This window comes from Taurulus bubalis (genome assembly GCF_910589615.1).
Source record: "Taurulus bubalis genome assembly, chromosome: 13".
Classification (NCBI taxonomy): Eukaryota; Metazoa; Chordata; class Actinopteri; order Perciformes; family Cottidae; genus Taurulus; species Taurulus bubalis.
Genome location: NC_136601.1, coordinates 21,362,251 through 21,378,663, shown reverse-complemented (window position 1 = coordinate 21,378,663; position 16,413 = coordinate 21,362,251). Strand labels below are relative to the sequence as shown.

The window sequence follows — 16,413 nt, the reverse complement described above, 5'->3', positions numbered from 1 at the left end:
AGTCGGTACCCTGACTGACTGAACCGGCTGTTCCCATGGAGACCTCTGATGGCTCGTCAACCCTCTGAACATCCAAACCCGCGGGCGGGATGGGAAAGCACGTTTTATTTAAATAATCGTTTGTCCTAGCCTGCAGCTGTTTAAACCGCCAGTTATCGTCAGATTTTCATCATTCCGATTGTGATATTTCATTAAAAAAAATGGTTTGTCTCACTCGTTTATGTCTCACTTAAAATCCCGCCCCAAATAAACCTGTTGCTTTAACCAGGTACAGTAAAAAAAAATAGGAAGCCGTGATTGATTTTCCTGCAACCAAGATTTGCAACATTGGTAACACCTGTGGGCATTTGGACAAATGTTGGATGTATAGATTCTATCGTTTCCCCATTTTTGTAAAAGAAATTATCAAAGCAATTAAATGTTCTTTTTTATGATCTATGGCATGGTTAACATGGGTTTGAGGTCCCTCTGCTGTTTCCATAGAGGTGCAGGACTTTTACCTGGCAGTAAACAACTGACAGCTGCTTGGGCTTCAGAGGGTTAACACAACTTGTCTGATGCTGAAACAAGTCCTCTGCTTTCAGGGAGGATAGCCATCCTCATGCTGCAGACGAGTTGCTTTAAAACGTCTGTAACCGCCTCCCACTGGTCCAGTTGTGTTGCAACGAGGAAAGATGACACATCGTGTTACTTATCTGTCCCAAAGGGTTTCTGCATTATTCATGAAACAACATGTTTTATAGTTACTCTCAGGTTACACTAAGCCTGAGGTATGTATACCTAAGTAGGCTACTGTATACAACTCATAGCAAGCTACTCATAGCCACTGATTATGCTAATCACCCTGCAGCTGTTTGTTTATGTATTTATTGTCACATGTATATGCGTTCTTCTCCCCTGTGCTGTTCCAGAGTCCACTGTGCAGACTACCACATGCAGGAGGCCAAGAGGCTGAAGCACAAGGCCGACGCTCTGGTAAGACGTCGTCTGCAGTCACTGAGAGACGCACACACACACACACACACACACACACACACACACACACACATGTTTACACCTCCGTCCCTGAGCACATAGAGTAGGCAACGGGGAGATGGACACACAGACAGCAGGAAAATGATTTGATAACACACAATGTGACCATCTAGTCTAGACTGTAATTATGCATGCACGCGCTCAGACGTGTGTGTGTGTGTGTGTGTGTGTGTGTGTGTCCTTGATCACGTGTGTGCACAGCGAGTCTCCGAAGAATGAAAATCTATTTCACATCAAGTGCCGCGCTGTATAATTTGTGTTATTTATTGCTCCATTTGTCTCCGGGGGAACATTGCATTCAAGGACTGATGATGTCTGCGAGATTATACAATATCAAAAGAATTATCTGATCCCCTCCCCAACAATGAAATGAGATTTATTTAACTTGTTATTTATCTCGTGTTTACGCGTTGTTTCCTCACATTTACCTGGGGAGTTTGCATCTTAGCGGGAGATTATTCCAAGAGTGTGTCTGCCACGGTGCTGCGAAGACAACGCTTCTTCTGTCTTTGTCCTCGCTCTCTCTCTCTCTCGCTCTCTCTCTCTCTCTGTCTCTCTTCTCTCTCTCTCTCTCTCTCTCTCTCTCTCTCTCTGTCTCTCTTCTCTCTCTCTCTCTCTCTCTCTCTCTGGTTTCTTTTTCTCTCTCTATGTCTCCTCTGTCTCTCTTTTCGCTTCTCTTTCTGTCTCCTCTCTCTCTCTCTCTTTTCTCTCTCTCTCTGTCTTTCTCTCTGTCTCTCTTTTTCTCTCTGTCTCCTCTCTCTCTCTTTCTTTCAATTCAATTCAAATAACTTTATTGGCATGCGTTTTAAAAAGACAATATTGCCAAAGTGTTAAGCATCTCTCTCTCTATCTCTCTGTTACATTTTTGCTTGATTTTTTTCTTCTCATTGTCACTTACCCGCCCGTCTCTCTGTTGCTTGTCTGTTTTTCCCGTCCTTCCTCTCCGGCTGTAGATGGACAAGTTTGGCAAAGCGGTGAACTACGCAGACGGCGCCCTCTCCTTCATCGAGTGTGGGAACGCTATGGAGCGAGACCCTCTGGAGGCCAAGTCCCCGTACACCATGTACTCTGAGACCGTGGAGCTGATCAGGTACGTCTGGAGGGACGGACAGCAGCGGGGATTAGATGGGGTAGTCATAGTAATCTTTACCCAACACCTGGTAACAATACCCTTTGAGAATGTTTCACACAGCAGCAAGACAGAAAGCAAAGGTGACCATGCTCTCTGTACTCGGTACTGTGATGCTACCTCATCTAGAGGAGACTAATGGAGGAGCAGGACTGAACTGAGGCTGACACAATGAATGTGTGCTTGATGGGGAAACTCTGAAGTTACTGTGAGAAGTTTGTGATTATGAAACAGTTTCCCTGGAATACTGATGTCTATATCACTGGTTCCTTGTGACCTCCTGACCAGTGCAAAGCATTTTTTGTGGAAAAAAATATGTAATACACAGCGCTGTGCCATCAGTGTCTGATGTAATACAGTATATATACAATTCAGTTTATGAACTTACACTTATATTTTATTGAATATTTATTAGATAACAATTTTTAAAGGACTTTTTAATGGATACTCATTTTAAATATACCTCACGTACCTCCATTTGAGAACCACTGCTCCATATAACCAAATATTATCAGACAAATATGCTCTTCAACATAGTTATAAATGATGAAGTAACTAACACTCCACATAGTTAAACCCCAGCAAACAAAACACTTCTGAGCTTACATACTCAACCGCCTCTTTAGACTGACAAATAATTACAAATGATGGTGAGTGACGTCACAGTGAAGTTAAGAGGAAAAACTTAGTGTCATAAAACTTCGAGCAGCTCTTTTGAGGACCGCTCTCTGTGAATCAACCCCTGCTGTCACACTCTCCTCCGTATTATATATTATTATTATTATATTGTGTGCTGTGTTTCCTGGATTCTTTCACAGATGAGTGGGTTCCTCCCATGTGCACTGCCAGAGCACATCTCCCCATAATTACCCCTCTCTTATCAGCCCGACTCCACTGACCTGTTGTGGAATTAGCCTATTAGCCAAAATAATATTCGGCGGTTGCATATCGCTCACCTCTCTGCCCGCGGAAAAACATGACGAATCAAAACTTGAGTCTTGGGATGTAAACGGAAACCTAATTAGCATGAAGCCAGGGCTCTATCCACACACGTCGGGACTCTCCAGGATTGTAATTTCTTTATTTGTTGTCTAAAGCATCACAGATCTGCGGAGCCGCTAATGAGCAGAGTTTAACTACGCGCCGCGTTACAGAACCTCTGTGGTGCTCCGGCCCTTCGGAGCTGCCGGTGTTTGAAGCGAAGCTTTTAGGAGAGCAGACTGAGAATAACAAATGACTGGCTCCTTTGAAAGCTGACAGCGGGGCGCTGTAGTGCGGACAGAGTCTTCCCACCGAAGGCCATGGGTTCAAGCCCTGCTTGTCTGCGCTCATCCATCCTGCTGATGTGTCCTTGAGCAAGACGCCGAGCCGCCGCCAGCAGCCGATCTGTGACTCTGGCCTTTGACCTCCCCGGAGCAGGGAGCGGAAGGGAGGGACGAGCGTTTCCCTCCTCAGAGATCAATGAAGTATAAAGGTGTCACCGCTCTCACTTGATGCACCCATCACCGCCGCGTTTCCCTTTTGACTGATTAAACCTCACCGAGCAATCAGACCGGGTCACATGGGGCGGGAGGCGGCAGCTGATCCCCGCAGCATCTATAAAACACCTAATGAGCAACCAAGGGACGAGGCGGGGCCCCGCAGCTCGTCTCTTCTCGGGGGCCTTCAGCAGGCGGAATCTGCCGCGTCAGCGCTTTACATCTCGTTACGTTCAGAAAGAGAGCGGCTTCTCCGAGGACTTTTAACCTCACTCGTGCGATTAAGATGAGCCGCGAGTATGCGCGTGTTCACCGTGATGTACAAACATGAAGTGTGTTTCAGTGGGAAGGCGAGCTGACGAGCGTGTCTCCTCTGCAGGTACGCCATGAGGTTGAAGAACTTCACCAGCCATTCGGCCACCGTCGCTGAGAAGAAACTCGCTGTGCTGTGGTACGACGACTCTCTTTTAGTGTGTGTGTGTGCGTGCATGTGTGTGTGTTTTCCCCAATGCACCCTTCAGATGATGTTGACCAGGTCTCTAAAATTGTTTCCTACGATTAAGATTTTTCTTTTTAATTATTCAGTTAACAATAACAGGATGTTGGCCAAGGTCTCTCGGTGCTAAAGACGTTTGCTGCAAGTCATAAGTTTTCTCTCTCGTGTCTGTGAACTTTAATACTCCACACGGTCCATGATGTCTGACGCCGAAACCTTCCATCCCTCTTGGCCCTAAAAGCACGGAACTGTAAACGTTCGAGGCCTCACACGAGAACGTTCTCATGCTCGTCCCCTCGGTCCCTCTTCCTCTCACTTTGTGTGAGGTTTACTCGCGCAGGCGTTCCATTCATAAAAACCCTCCCGGCCGCACAAGCTGCTAAATGAAGCTAGCTGTTCCGCTCTGGTTGGGACGTTTCACTCTCAGCCAAAGGTGGAAGGTGGAAGGGGAAAACCATCCATGACTTAGATGGCAGGTTATAGACATCTGACAGTCACAGAGATGGAAACAGATAGTTGAATGAACACTGTCCACCTGACAGCGGCGACGGGTACAGAAACCTAAAGGAACTCTGTGAGGCCGCGAGTGAGAGAACCAAACCAGTGGAGGGAATCTGTTCACAATGACAGAGATACATATAACATTTTATTTATTTTATTTTATTTATATAAAAAAACTAGAAAATTTCACAAGAAATGTTGATCGCAATATATATATATATATATATATATATATATATATATATATATATATATAATTATCTATATATATATATATATTTGATATCATATTTTAAAACACTGTTACTGTTTTTGTTTTTTGTTTTTTAAACCTGTGTGCTTTGCTTGTGAATCATAAATGAACGAGTTCACAAAGATGTGGCCTTTGATTTGATCAGATATTAATCTTATATAATAATATATATTAATATTAGTACATTTCTCACATTTCCTTCGCTCCACTTCCAGCTCCCCCTCACCCGGGCGGACTTGTGTTTGAAGTCCATTTTTGTGTGGATGACATGAAGATAACAGTGAGGACGGAGCTTTAAAGGGGAATCTGCCTTCTCTAATGGTTTTGTTTCCATAGTAACCGCTGTCTGTCTCTGCTGTATCTGAGGATGTTCCATTTGAAGAAAGACCACGCTGTCAAGTACTCGCGGTCGCTCATGGAGTACTTCAAGGTAGCGCACACACACACACACACACACACACACACACACACACACACACACACACACACACACACACACATTTGGACATGGACTTTATTTCCTCTTGCTCTCATTTTCTCCCTCTGCGGTTGAAAAACATGAAAAGCCAATTACAATCCCACAAATACATTTCATATTCATTTTCATGGTGCCTGTGCATTAATTTTGCATGGCGTTATTAAAATCCATTCTTTCTCTTTGATATTAATGTATTAATTAGCTCCATCAATCATCTCAGTGGATTGTTCGGGTTTAATGTGCTTGTTTTGATTAATTACGTTTGGTTTAATTAATTACTGAGGATGTCATTATCACAGTGCCACGTGTGCGTTGATGGGATTGGATTCCTGGGAAGGGGCTGACTGGGGGTTTACTGTGTATGTCTGTGTGTGTGTGTGTGTGTGTGTGTGCGTGTGTGTGCGCAGGCTGTGCACACAGGACGTGTTGACAGAAAGAGACGACTGAAAGCAGTCTGAGCTTCCTTTTAAAAGAGGAACGGCACACAGCAGCCGGATCTGTGATATACTTACATGACACATTAATGTGGATTTTAACATTACATCCCGTTCATGGGCAATTTGTGGACCAGTTATATTATAACAACATAAATAATTGAGCCGATTGCTTTCGTCTCCAAAGGTTTGTTATATCCCTGAGTAAATGAAGGGATTGCAGTACATATTTATGGACATGAACAGCAGTAGATATCAATCACTCTGTATTTCGACTTACTGTATCAGAAAAAAGAAGAAGAAAAGAACTTAGCTGATGCAAACAGCCCTTTGAATAACTCTGGCACCAATGGAGCAATGTTAATCAATGTTTGCTGACCCTGTCAGACCAATGAATAAATAAATAAATAAATAGAGAACGACTTTTGGCATTCGTGAAATCTGCTTTATTGCTCAGAGCTGGAAGAGAAGATTGATGGCCCTGCCTCAGCTGTCTGAGGCTGCAGCTAGCAGGCCGTTTGCATAGCCTGTAAGAAGTAGAAGTATATACGTAGAAAGAGGAATCTGCTAGCCTGGCTCTGTTCAAAGCAGCAACCTCAGGGAAAACCCCAACTTTCATTTTTTTCATTTTTTACCTTCACATATAACTTTCCCTTCTTCCATCTCTGGTCTTTCTCTCATGTATCTATTAGCTGTTGCTGTACGCCATACAATACATGTTTTAATCAATTTGTCTTTCTGTGACCCAGAATTCAGCCAAGACTTCCCACCAAGCACCCTCTCCTTGGAGGATCAATGGGAAGTGAGTATACACACACACACACACACACACACACACACACACACACACACACACACACACACATGCAGTCTCACCCCGCTTCATTCACACAGATAATTGAGAATTTATAATGCACCGGAGCTCTGCTGCAAAATACCATGGCGCCCCTGACAGCCACTTGCTCAAACAAACCCCTCAGGAAGCAAATAAAGGGATTGATTTGTTGTAGATGTGAGGAGGAGAAGACTGGAGGGGCCCCGGGTGGCGCGTGAGAAGGGAGTGATGGAGGGAGTGATGATGGATGGAGGAGGAGAGGGGTGAAGGAGCTGTGGATGTGAAGCTAATGAGTTTGGACAGCTCTGGTGCTGCACGACAGCAGGACTGTGTGTGTGTGTGTGTGTGTGTGTGTGTGTGTGTGTGTGTGTGTGTGTGTGTGTGTGTGTGTGTGTGTGTGTGGGAGAGAGAGAATCAGGCACAAGTCGTTGGGTCAGTGAGGGTCAAGGCCACATCACAGACATTACATCACTGCCAGAGCCACACACCCAGCTGTGGTTTGTGCGAGCATGACGGATGTTACTGTGCAGTGTACAGCTGGGAATGCCACACACACACACACACACACACACACACACACACACACACACACACATGGAGTACCGCTTATAGCCTTTTTGACTGACAGGATCACTGCTTTGTTGCGTTTGATGGAGTTCCCTGGAAAAGCCCAAAACAGCAGTTAGTCTCATTTCAATCTTAATTGATGTGCAGCAGTATAAACAATAACACACGTGTCATGTTCAGGGCGGGGTAACATGACGCTTCGTTCAGAACGAGTCGGGACGAGGCGGGTTCAGCTTACACCAGACCGGCAAAACGTTATCGAACCAACGTTACCGATCCAACGTTTTCGATCCTACTCAACGTTAGCGATCCTACTCAACGTTATCAATCCTACTCAACGTTAGCGATCCTACTCAACGTTATCAATCCAACGTTATCGATCCAACGTTATCGATCCAACGTTTTCGATCCTACTCAACGTTTTCGATCCTACTCAACGTTATCAATCCTACTCAACGTTATCGATCCAACGTTATCGATCCTACTCAACGTTATCAATCCTACTCAACGTTATCGATCCAACGTTATCGATCCTAATCAACGTTATCGATCCAACGTTTTCAATCCTACTCAACGTTATCGATCCAACGTTATCGATCCTACTCAACGTTATCGATCCTACTCAACGTTATCGATCCAACGTTATCGATCCTAATCAACGTTATCAATCCAACGTTATCGATCCTACTCAACGTTATCGATCCAACGTTATCGATCCTAATCAACGTTATCGATCCAACGTTATCGATCCTACTCAACGTTATCGATCCTACTCAACGTTATCGATCCTAATCAACGTTATCGATCCAACGTTATCGATCCTAATCAACGTTATCGATCCAACGTTATCGATCCTACTCAACGTTATCCATCCTACTCAACGTTATCCATCCTACTCAACGTTATCGATCCAACGTTATCGATCCTAATCAACGTTATCGATCCAACATTTTCAATCCTACTCAACGTTATCGATCCAACGTTATCGATCCTACTCAACGTTATCGATCCTACTCAACGTTATCGATCCAACGTTATCGATCCTAATCAACGTTATCAATCCAACGTTATCGATCCTAATCAACGTTATCGATCCTACTCAACATTATCGATCCTACTCAACGTTATCGATCCAACGTTATCGATCCAACGTTATCGATCCTACTCAACGTTATCGATCCTACTCAACGTTATCGATCCTAATCAACGTTATCGATCCAACGTTATCGATCCTACTCAACGTTATCGATCTTACTCAACGTTATCCATCCTAATCAACGTTATCGATCCAACGTTATCGATCCTACTCAACGTTATCGATCCTACTCAACGTTATCGATCCAACTCAATGTTGCGGTTTAGTGCTAGCATACCACAAAGTGAAAGTTGCACTAATCTGTCACGAAGATATGGATCCAATGGCGACATGTAATGTGAACGGTATCACATTACAGGAGCTGTGTGTGAGAACCAGAGGTGTCAAGTAACGAAGTACAAATACTTTGTGACTTTACTTTAGAAATTTTGGGTATCTATACTTTACTGGAGTATTTATTTTTCAGACGACTTTTTACTTCTACTCCTTACATTTTCACGCAAATATCTGTACTTTCTACTCCCTACATTTTAAAAATAGCCTCGTTACTATTTAATTTTGGTTTGTTTTCACTCCGGCTTGTCATCGTTCAAAAACACACACAAAAAAAACTCTCCGCCCCGATGCGCACAGATACGTGCGCGCGCACACAGGTGAGCGCTGAGCACACAGGTGAGCGCTGAGCACACAGGTGAGCGCTGAGCACACACCAGCGGACAGAGAGCGTTGAAAAATATGTCGCGTGAAAAGTAGACCGCTATATCTGCATTTTAAACGCTCCCAGGGTGAAGATGCAACAGCAGCTCTCCTGTGAGGAGCACCGGAGTTCTCCTCGCACCGGAGCAGCTCTCTGATCCCGGAGCAGCTTTCCTGCTTCAGGTGAAACGAGCCAAAGTGTTCGTGTCTTCTACCAACAATGAGCTGCTGGCTTCACATATTACAAAAGTACAAAGTACACGGATATAAAACTAAGTCATTAATAAATACATGGACAAATGCCTGTACTTTCGGGTAAATGGTTACGGTGCGCCGTTAACAGGTTACGCTTGCGCATGCGCAATTTGACGCGACCTTTAGAAAAATGATTGTTTTGGGGGGAGGTGGGGTAGTGCACTATAGGCTTAAGAGTTTGTCCTTAATGGAAAAAAAAAAAAAATCCCCTTACATTACTTTTACTTTTAAGTAGTTTTTAAACCAGTACCTTTACACTTTTACTTAAGTAAAAAGCTTGAGTTGATACTTCAACTTTTACAGAAGTATTTTTAAACCCTAGTATCTATACTTCTACTTGAGTAATGAATGTGAATACTTTTGACACCTCTGGTGAGAACCCACATGTTCGAAATAATTCAGACCGGATGTTAGGCAGACCTGCCAACTCCCGAGCACAGACTCTGTGCGATGTCCACTTTGAGCTCAGGTGTGAGGAAAGCAGATATTTGTCCGGAGAACTCCCAGCAAGCGAGCTGTGCGTTGATAATGGAGCTTGTCATGTGGCTGGCACAAAACCTTGAGAAACAAATGTTCTAGGGTGAAGTAAATGTCTCGCAGAGAGGTTTAAGAACTTCTGTCCTTAAGGCCACAACAGGGAAATCGTCAATGAATGCAGCTTTAATACCATATTTTTTAATAAACGCGTTGCTTTCTGTCACAAGTATAGTGCTTCTTATCCCTATGGCATCTTTTACTTTCCATCTTGTTCTGTCCTTGTCCTTGTTCTGATAAATGTTTTGTTGTTGTTTTTTCCCCATCCACCTCTCATTCCTTACCCACAGCCACTTAAAAATAATGCTTTTCTGGTTTTGTGCTGTTGACAGCAGTCAAGCCGTTTTTAGCAGTCTCGTCTTTAAATAACAGAAAGCTAATAAAGACAGTAATTCAGCAGACGCACCCTTGACGCCACTAAGTCCGTTTGGAAAATATGTAACAGTGAAACTCTCGGCTGACGCACTCTGGTGCACACTTTCCTCTTTGCATCTCACCCTGTAATTCAAAAGGCCTTCCAGCTCTCCGTTTCACTCCCCTGGTGCCTCTGGGACTCACTGCCTTGTGTGTTTCGCAGGGTAAACGGGACCCCGTCCCCGCTCTCGCTCAGCCCCTCCCCAGCCGGCAGTGGAGGGGCAGGAGGGGGATCTGGAGGTGCCCCGGGCTCGTCAGGAAGCGTGGCCATTCCTCAGCGGATCCACCACATGGCCGCCAGCCACGTGAACATCACCAACAACATCCTGCGGAGCTACGAACACTGGGAGACGGCCGACCGGCTGGCCGCCGACAGCCAAGGTAGGACCACTAACCACCAACCGTGTGTTCCGGAGGGCTTTCTCAGCTTCTTTCTCAGAAAAGAAGATGTAAAGGCTTTTATGAACTGGCTGTTTGCCCAGTTAGTCTGAAGAAGTGTTGTGTGATTCACACCACCAGGTACATGAAAAGAACAAGTGACTGTTTGAGAGCTAAATCCAGCGACGCGCCGACGATGATATCTATAAATGTATTTGTTACATTTTGTTCTACAAAGAAAGGAAAGCCACGTTTAGGTCAAGTCTGAAGTTGCCTCACACATAAAGGAAGGATGCACTCAGTGAGGCATACAGCTCATTAAATACTGGCAGTGGTTTGGTACTCGGTAACCTCAGGTACCGGTATCAGGACCAGACTCACAGTCGAGTCGTCACAGTGACAAGAAAATGTGGTCATGAGGATCCTTCATCATTCATAAATAACAACAAGGCTGTTTAAAAAGCAAAGAATATGCCTGTGTATTAATCAGAGCGCTATGGTGTAGAAGCATATAACAGCTGTTTGTGGCTAGCGCCTCTCTCTCTCTCTCTCTCTCTCTCTCTCTCTCTCTCTCTCTTTCTCTCTCTCTGTCAGTGGAATTCTACAATGAGGGAAATGGAATTAGGACCAAAAGTTCTTTTCACAAACACGAAAAGCAAGCATGATAGGAAACGTGTCTCTCTGTCTAGTTATCTCTCAAGGTGTTATAAACCAATAGCTCTGATAGGGTCGTGGTTTGGATGTCTGGCTTTGCATCTTGATGCTCACAGCACCATTTTTTTTTAAACACAATGCTGTAGTCATGTGTTTCATTTCAGCGGCAGCAGCAGATACAGTGACCCTCAGTAACTGTGTCTCTCCCTCTCCCTCTCCTAGAGTTCTTCCAGGAGCTGGATTCGGTGATGGAGCCGTTGAGTCAGCAGAGCAGCATGACGGAGCTGGTCCGATACATCAGGCAGGGACTGCACTGGCTCCGCTTAGAGGCTCACCTGCTGTAAAGACTGGACCTGAGCCAAAATGTAAAAAAAAAAAAGAAGAAGAAGAAGAGAGAGAGAGAGAGAGAGAGAGAGAGAGTGAAAGGAAGACATTTTTCTGGGAGCTAGAACTGGGATAACAAGTGAGATGAGACTCATGACGATGCTTCGGTTCCCACTGGGATCCTTCAAATGACCCGGTACCACCCGCAGTAATGTAACGGCATAGACTGGGTGGATTAATTGGGCTGAAATTCACCTGCAATTAGGTGTAAACAGTAATTAAGTTGGGGAATTTCCACTGTGAATCACAGAATACAAATTAGCACATTAAACATTTGGCTGATGCTGCTTTTTGGAGCACGTAGCTTAAATTCCTTACGGGACAATGGATGTTGCAAACCTTGCTGTGTCCCTGAATCGAAATGAGGAACAGTTAAAATGTTCTAAGACAGGATCATTTTCAAAGAAGGTACGTGAACGGCCGCTGTGATTAAGGAGAATGAAGGTAAGGAAGGAGCTCCGGCGGCGGCGGCCTAGAAACGTGTCTGTGATTGGGACGGGAGTGAAAGCCTCAGGCTGGTATCGACCCGAGCGGAGCACCGGTCCAATCCATTAGCGAAGCAGCTCGCTAGCAGAGGAGAGCGCTTTGACCATGAGAGCTGAAGTTAGTGCTCTGCTTCTTCAGTCAGAAATGATTTAACGACACACAGTAATCGGTCACAGGGAACCGTCAGTCAAATGTGACGTTTCTAAAGTTATAATCATTATTATGATTATTTTCATCACGTCACACTCAATTTGTTTGCTACTGTAGCCATTGCATGTATTTACACTCATAAGTTACCTTTCCTATAGCAGCCTGTCCACCATTCCTGAGCTGGATTTGATTCACAGGAAGCAGTATACACACACACACAAACACACACACACACACACACACACACACACACAGGAGGACATTTAGAGGACCAAAGATAAAGGAGACGCACACACAGATACACGAGTCGCCCCTCTTCTACTGTTGTATTTCTGACGGAGAAGATGCTCAAAGCTCGTTCTACTATGCCAAGACGATTCTTGAGTTTTAATGCCAAACAATTTATAGAGAAATATAAATACTCAAGCAGTTTATACAGTGATTTAGTCTCCATAAAAGTCTTAAATCTGTGTCATAACGTTTTTATTTAAATGATCAGCTGTCTCATCAAATAATAAGTGAACAAGATAATGAATTTAATGCCAGCTCTTCACACATGACACAAACATTTTTAGAGCTTCAGATACATGCCCTCGGTGTCGGGATGGTCTCGCTTTGTCCCGCTGCCATCGAGTCACTCGCATGTGACCTGGACCGGTGGTTTGTTTAAGTAGAGGCTCTTAAGGTGCACAGCCTCTCTGTGCAATCGAACCAAGATAACCCCGACATTAAGCTAGCGAGACCGAGGATTACAGGACATGGTCAAGTTGCAGTCCGGGGAGTTTACAGCTCAGCAGAACAAGTAGTCAACTCACTGGTCCTTCAAATGAGGGCTTTCCTCCATCAAAAAAAAAGGAGGAGCATCTGTCTGGTTCTTATCTCACTGGTTATGGGGATTTTTGTGAAATTCCACTTCTATTTCCCACAGTTACCCACCTGCTGAGGTGTCAAACACTTACAAGGGGAAAAGACGACAAGACTCGCTGTGACTCGGCTCTTAATTAAGCCCCCACCCCGCGTGCAGATGGGGTAAACGGGGCGAAGATCTCACGTGCGCTTCTCTGCCCCCGATGTCAGGAGGAATCTGTGCCACTTTGTACATCGCTCAGCGAGGTCGGATCACCGGCTGGATACCGTGTAGTCGTTTCCCAAACACTTGTCGTGCTGTGTCGTTACGTGTGCATACGTGTACAGCTGATTGTCAAGTCGGTAAATCATCACCGGACCGGACAATCCAGATGTTTGTGTACCATCATGTACAGACTGTGACTCCTGGAAACAGTGTTTTGGTTTTGTGAACGAGTCAATGTGAATGAATGAGGAAGTGAAACAAGAATATATATAAATATATATATATATACACGTGTGTGTGTGTGTGTGTGTGTGTGTGTGTGTGTGTGTCCAAGAGAGACTGAAAATGTATGATTGTGTGTCCATGCACAGGCTATGGCTGCATTTACACAGTGCCAAACATAATCATATTTTTAACCCTTTGTGGCACTTTAAAAAAAAGAAAGAAAAGGAGTTTCTATGTGGCTCCTATTTCCACATGTGCCATAAAGACTTAAAATCTGGATTTGTGTCCATGGTCTCTATAAATCCAGCACATCAAGCATGAGTTTGTTTTAAGTTTTTGGATCATTTGACCATCGCTGAATGTGTATGGAAGACAATGCGGATGTGAAAATTAATTTTCACTTTGACAAAAAAAAAAAAAAAAGAAACTCAAGTGCCTCTATTTGTGTCCGTGGGAATTGCTCTATTTATTTAAGAACAAAGAATTAATCTAAATGATTTTCCATACCATATTGGTATAAATATGAGATTGTTTTTCGTAAAATCAAATGTTTCCACAAGCTTTTTACTGGCGTTTATGATGACACCAGGGTTTGGCTTTAAGAAAAATGTGTGATTTAACGTGTCAAATTTGCATTAGTTGCTGGGGTTTTTTCTTAATGATTTGAGCAAGTATGGGTTTGTCTGAAATGCCTGAAAAATGTAAACCATCGCATGCAATAAATGATAGCTTCAGACCAAGAACTACTTGTGTCCATTTTGAAAAAGGAAAAAAACAGTCAATGTATTTCTTGTCGCATAGTCATTTACAGTGTGAATGTTCGACATCACCTGAAAATACAGAGCTGCTCTAAATGCACAACAGTAAAGTTAATGGTCGGAAGAAGTCACTTCACGGGAAAAGTTTGATATTTTAGGAAACACGCTTTTTGCGGAGAGTTTTTGCTGAGAAGATTGATTCCACACTCGTGTCCGTTTGCTAAATATGAAGCTGCTGGTTAGCTTAGCTTAAAGCGTAGAAGCGGAGCTTGAATTAGCACCTGCGAGCAGAACATTGAGGAAAACACTGAAACACTGACGCGAGTCAACAGAACGACTTCACCTCTGTCCCCCTCGGTCCTAGCTGCTGCGTCGCTAACACTAGCTGAAGCATGAAGCAAGAACTGTCTGTTTCACGTTTCCAGTGTTTTCCTAATATGCTTGAAGGTGCTACAAGTTGTTTTTATGATTCCTTCTCAACTGTCTCGCACATGAAGTCCTCAAAATAAGACGTGTCAATCTTGAATTTGTCTTACTCCATTTTTGCAGCAATAAAAAAAACAAAAAGATTCAAATCGTGAATCGTTCCCAAACAAAAGCCAAAGTGTAAAAGGGTTAGCCAAAGGGTCGGGCGTAGTGACTTCACAGTGAACTCTGGTTGTTGTTAGGAATACAAAAATAATATATATATATATATATGCATAACATTATATTGTGTTAATTAGTGGGCTTTTAAAATTGCTGGTTTCGTTACCTTTGCTCAAAGCCACGCTAGCAGTTTCCCCATTTCCAGCCTTTGCACTAAGCTAAGCTAAGCTAGCTGGCGGCTGACTCTAGCTTCATATTCCGCACACACACACACACGAGTGTGGCGAGGAAGTAAATGATCGCCATCCCAAAATGTGAAACTACTCCTTTAAAATGGACTCACTGTTCTTCATCTGAAAGCCTGCAAATGTTTACTAGTGAACATTTTGGAAAACAGTACAAACTGCACTCCCTGTTTAACAAAAAAAATGCCTTTTAGACTCTTTTTATTTGTTTTTTTTATTATTATTTGAGGTCATGAAACCAAATTAGCAGTGTCCCAACGAGCCAATGAACTTCTACAACAGCTAACAAACAAAACCCACAAACTGTCTCTGTTAGACCTCAGTCGTTCCAAGTCGATAGTTGAACCACAGTGTTGCTCAGTCCAATTCAATGTTTGATGTTGTTTTGTTTTATGGTGAAACAGTGACGTTACTGTATGGTTATTGTTCATTTCGCACAATGGTCTTTATTTTTGATTACATGCAGCGGTACAATATACTTATTCAATAATATGCTGTAAAATGTCATAAACATTGCATTAGTGACATCATGGAAAACACAGGTTTCATCCCACTATGCTACGTGTCACGTGGTGGCTGTGGTCAACTTTGGAACTCACGCAACAGTTCTGTTGACTATATGCAATGTCAGTATGTCGTATATTCTGAGACATTTCGGGGACAGACTGCCTCAGCATGGCCTTTTATTCTGCTGACATCTTGTTAAATATCTCATCAGCTCATGTTACATTATCACAGTTGTCAACTTGTTTATCAGAAGCAGCAGTGACAGAAACAACATCGCTGTTGGTGTGATTACAATGAGGGAGCTAAACAGACTCATTTATTTTTTGACACCAGATGGTTACAAGCCGATAATACGTTGATAATCTCTCCAGTGGTGATGAGTGTCTCTAATATTTGTTTGCGTTTCAAAAAATCACAGATACACTTTGATTGCTTAGGAAATTGCCAAAACTGCCTCATACAGTAAATGAACTCCCAGTATTTATAAGGATAATTATCTTCTCAAATTCCTGTAATCGACCAGAGAGCTGCTTTTTCTTCTTCTTTTCATTTGATTGTCCTCCATTGTACGGTCATGAAACGGTCACGCAAGTATTTGAAAGAGATTAGTCTCTATTTATCCAAACAAATAATAATATAATATCATATTTGTTGGGGTCACTGGAGGGAGACATTAACACAGGTCAGCTCTAGAAAATAACTGCCATCATGTCACATCATGTTTTCTTATTTATGTTTTATTCTAATGGGATAACCATCATTGGT

General features: G+C 43.3%; 1 protein-coding gene across 1 annotated transcript in view; it reads left to right on the top strand.

Moving 5' to 3' along the window:
- aff2 (AF4/FMR2 family, member 2) overlaps window positions 1–11,957 on the top strand; it is a gene marked incomplete at its 5' end in the record, with an annotated part of 139,361 nt that extends 127,404 nt beyond the window's left edge. Inside the window, 7 exons of the mRNA XM_079228227.1 lie at window positions 912–975; window positions 1,989–2,125; window positions 4,022–4,093; window positions 5,229–5,322; window positions 6,554–6,606; window positions 10,365–10,582; window positions 11,456–11,957. Coding sequence (XP_079084353.1) covers window positions 912–975; window positions 1,989–2,125; window positions 4,022–4,093; window positions 5,229–5,322; window positions 6,554–6,606; window positions 10,365–10,582; window positions 11,456–11,577 — 760 coding nt within the window. The 3' untranslated portion in view covers window positions 11,578–11,957. The remainder of the gene's footprint in view (window positions 1–911; window positions 976–1,988; window positions 2,126–4,021; window positions 4,094–5,228; window positions 5,323–6,553; window positions 6,607–10,364; window positions 10,583–11,455) is intronic.
- Window positions 11,958–16,413: the final 4,456 nt, after the last annotated feature.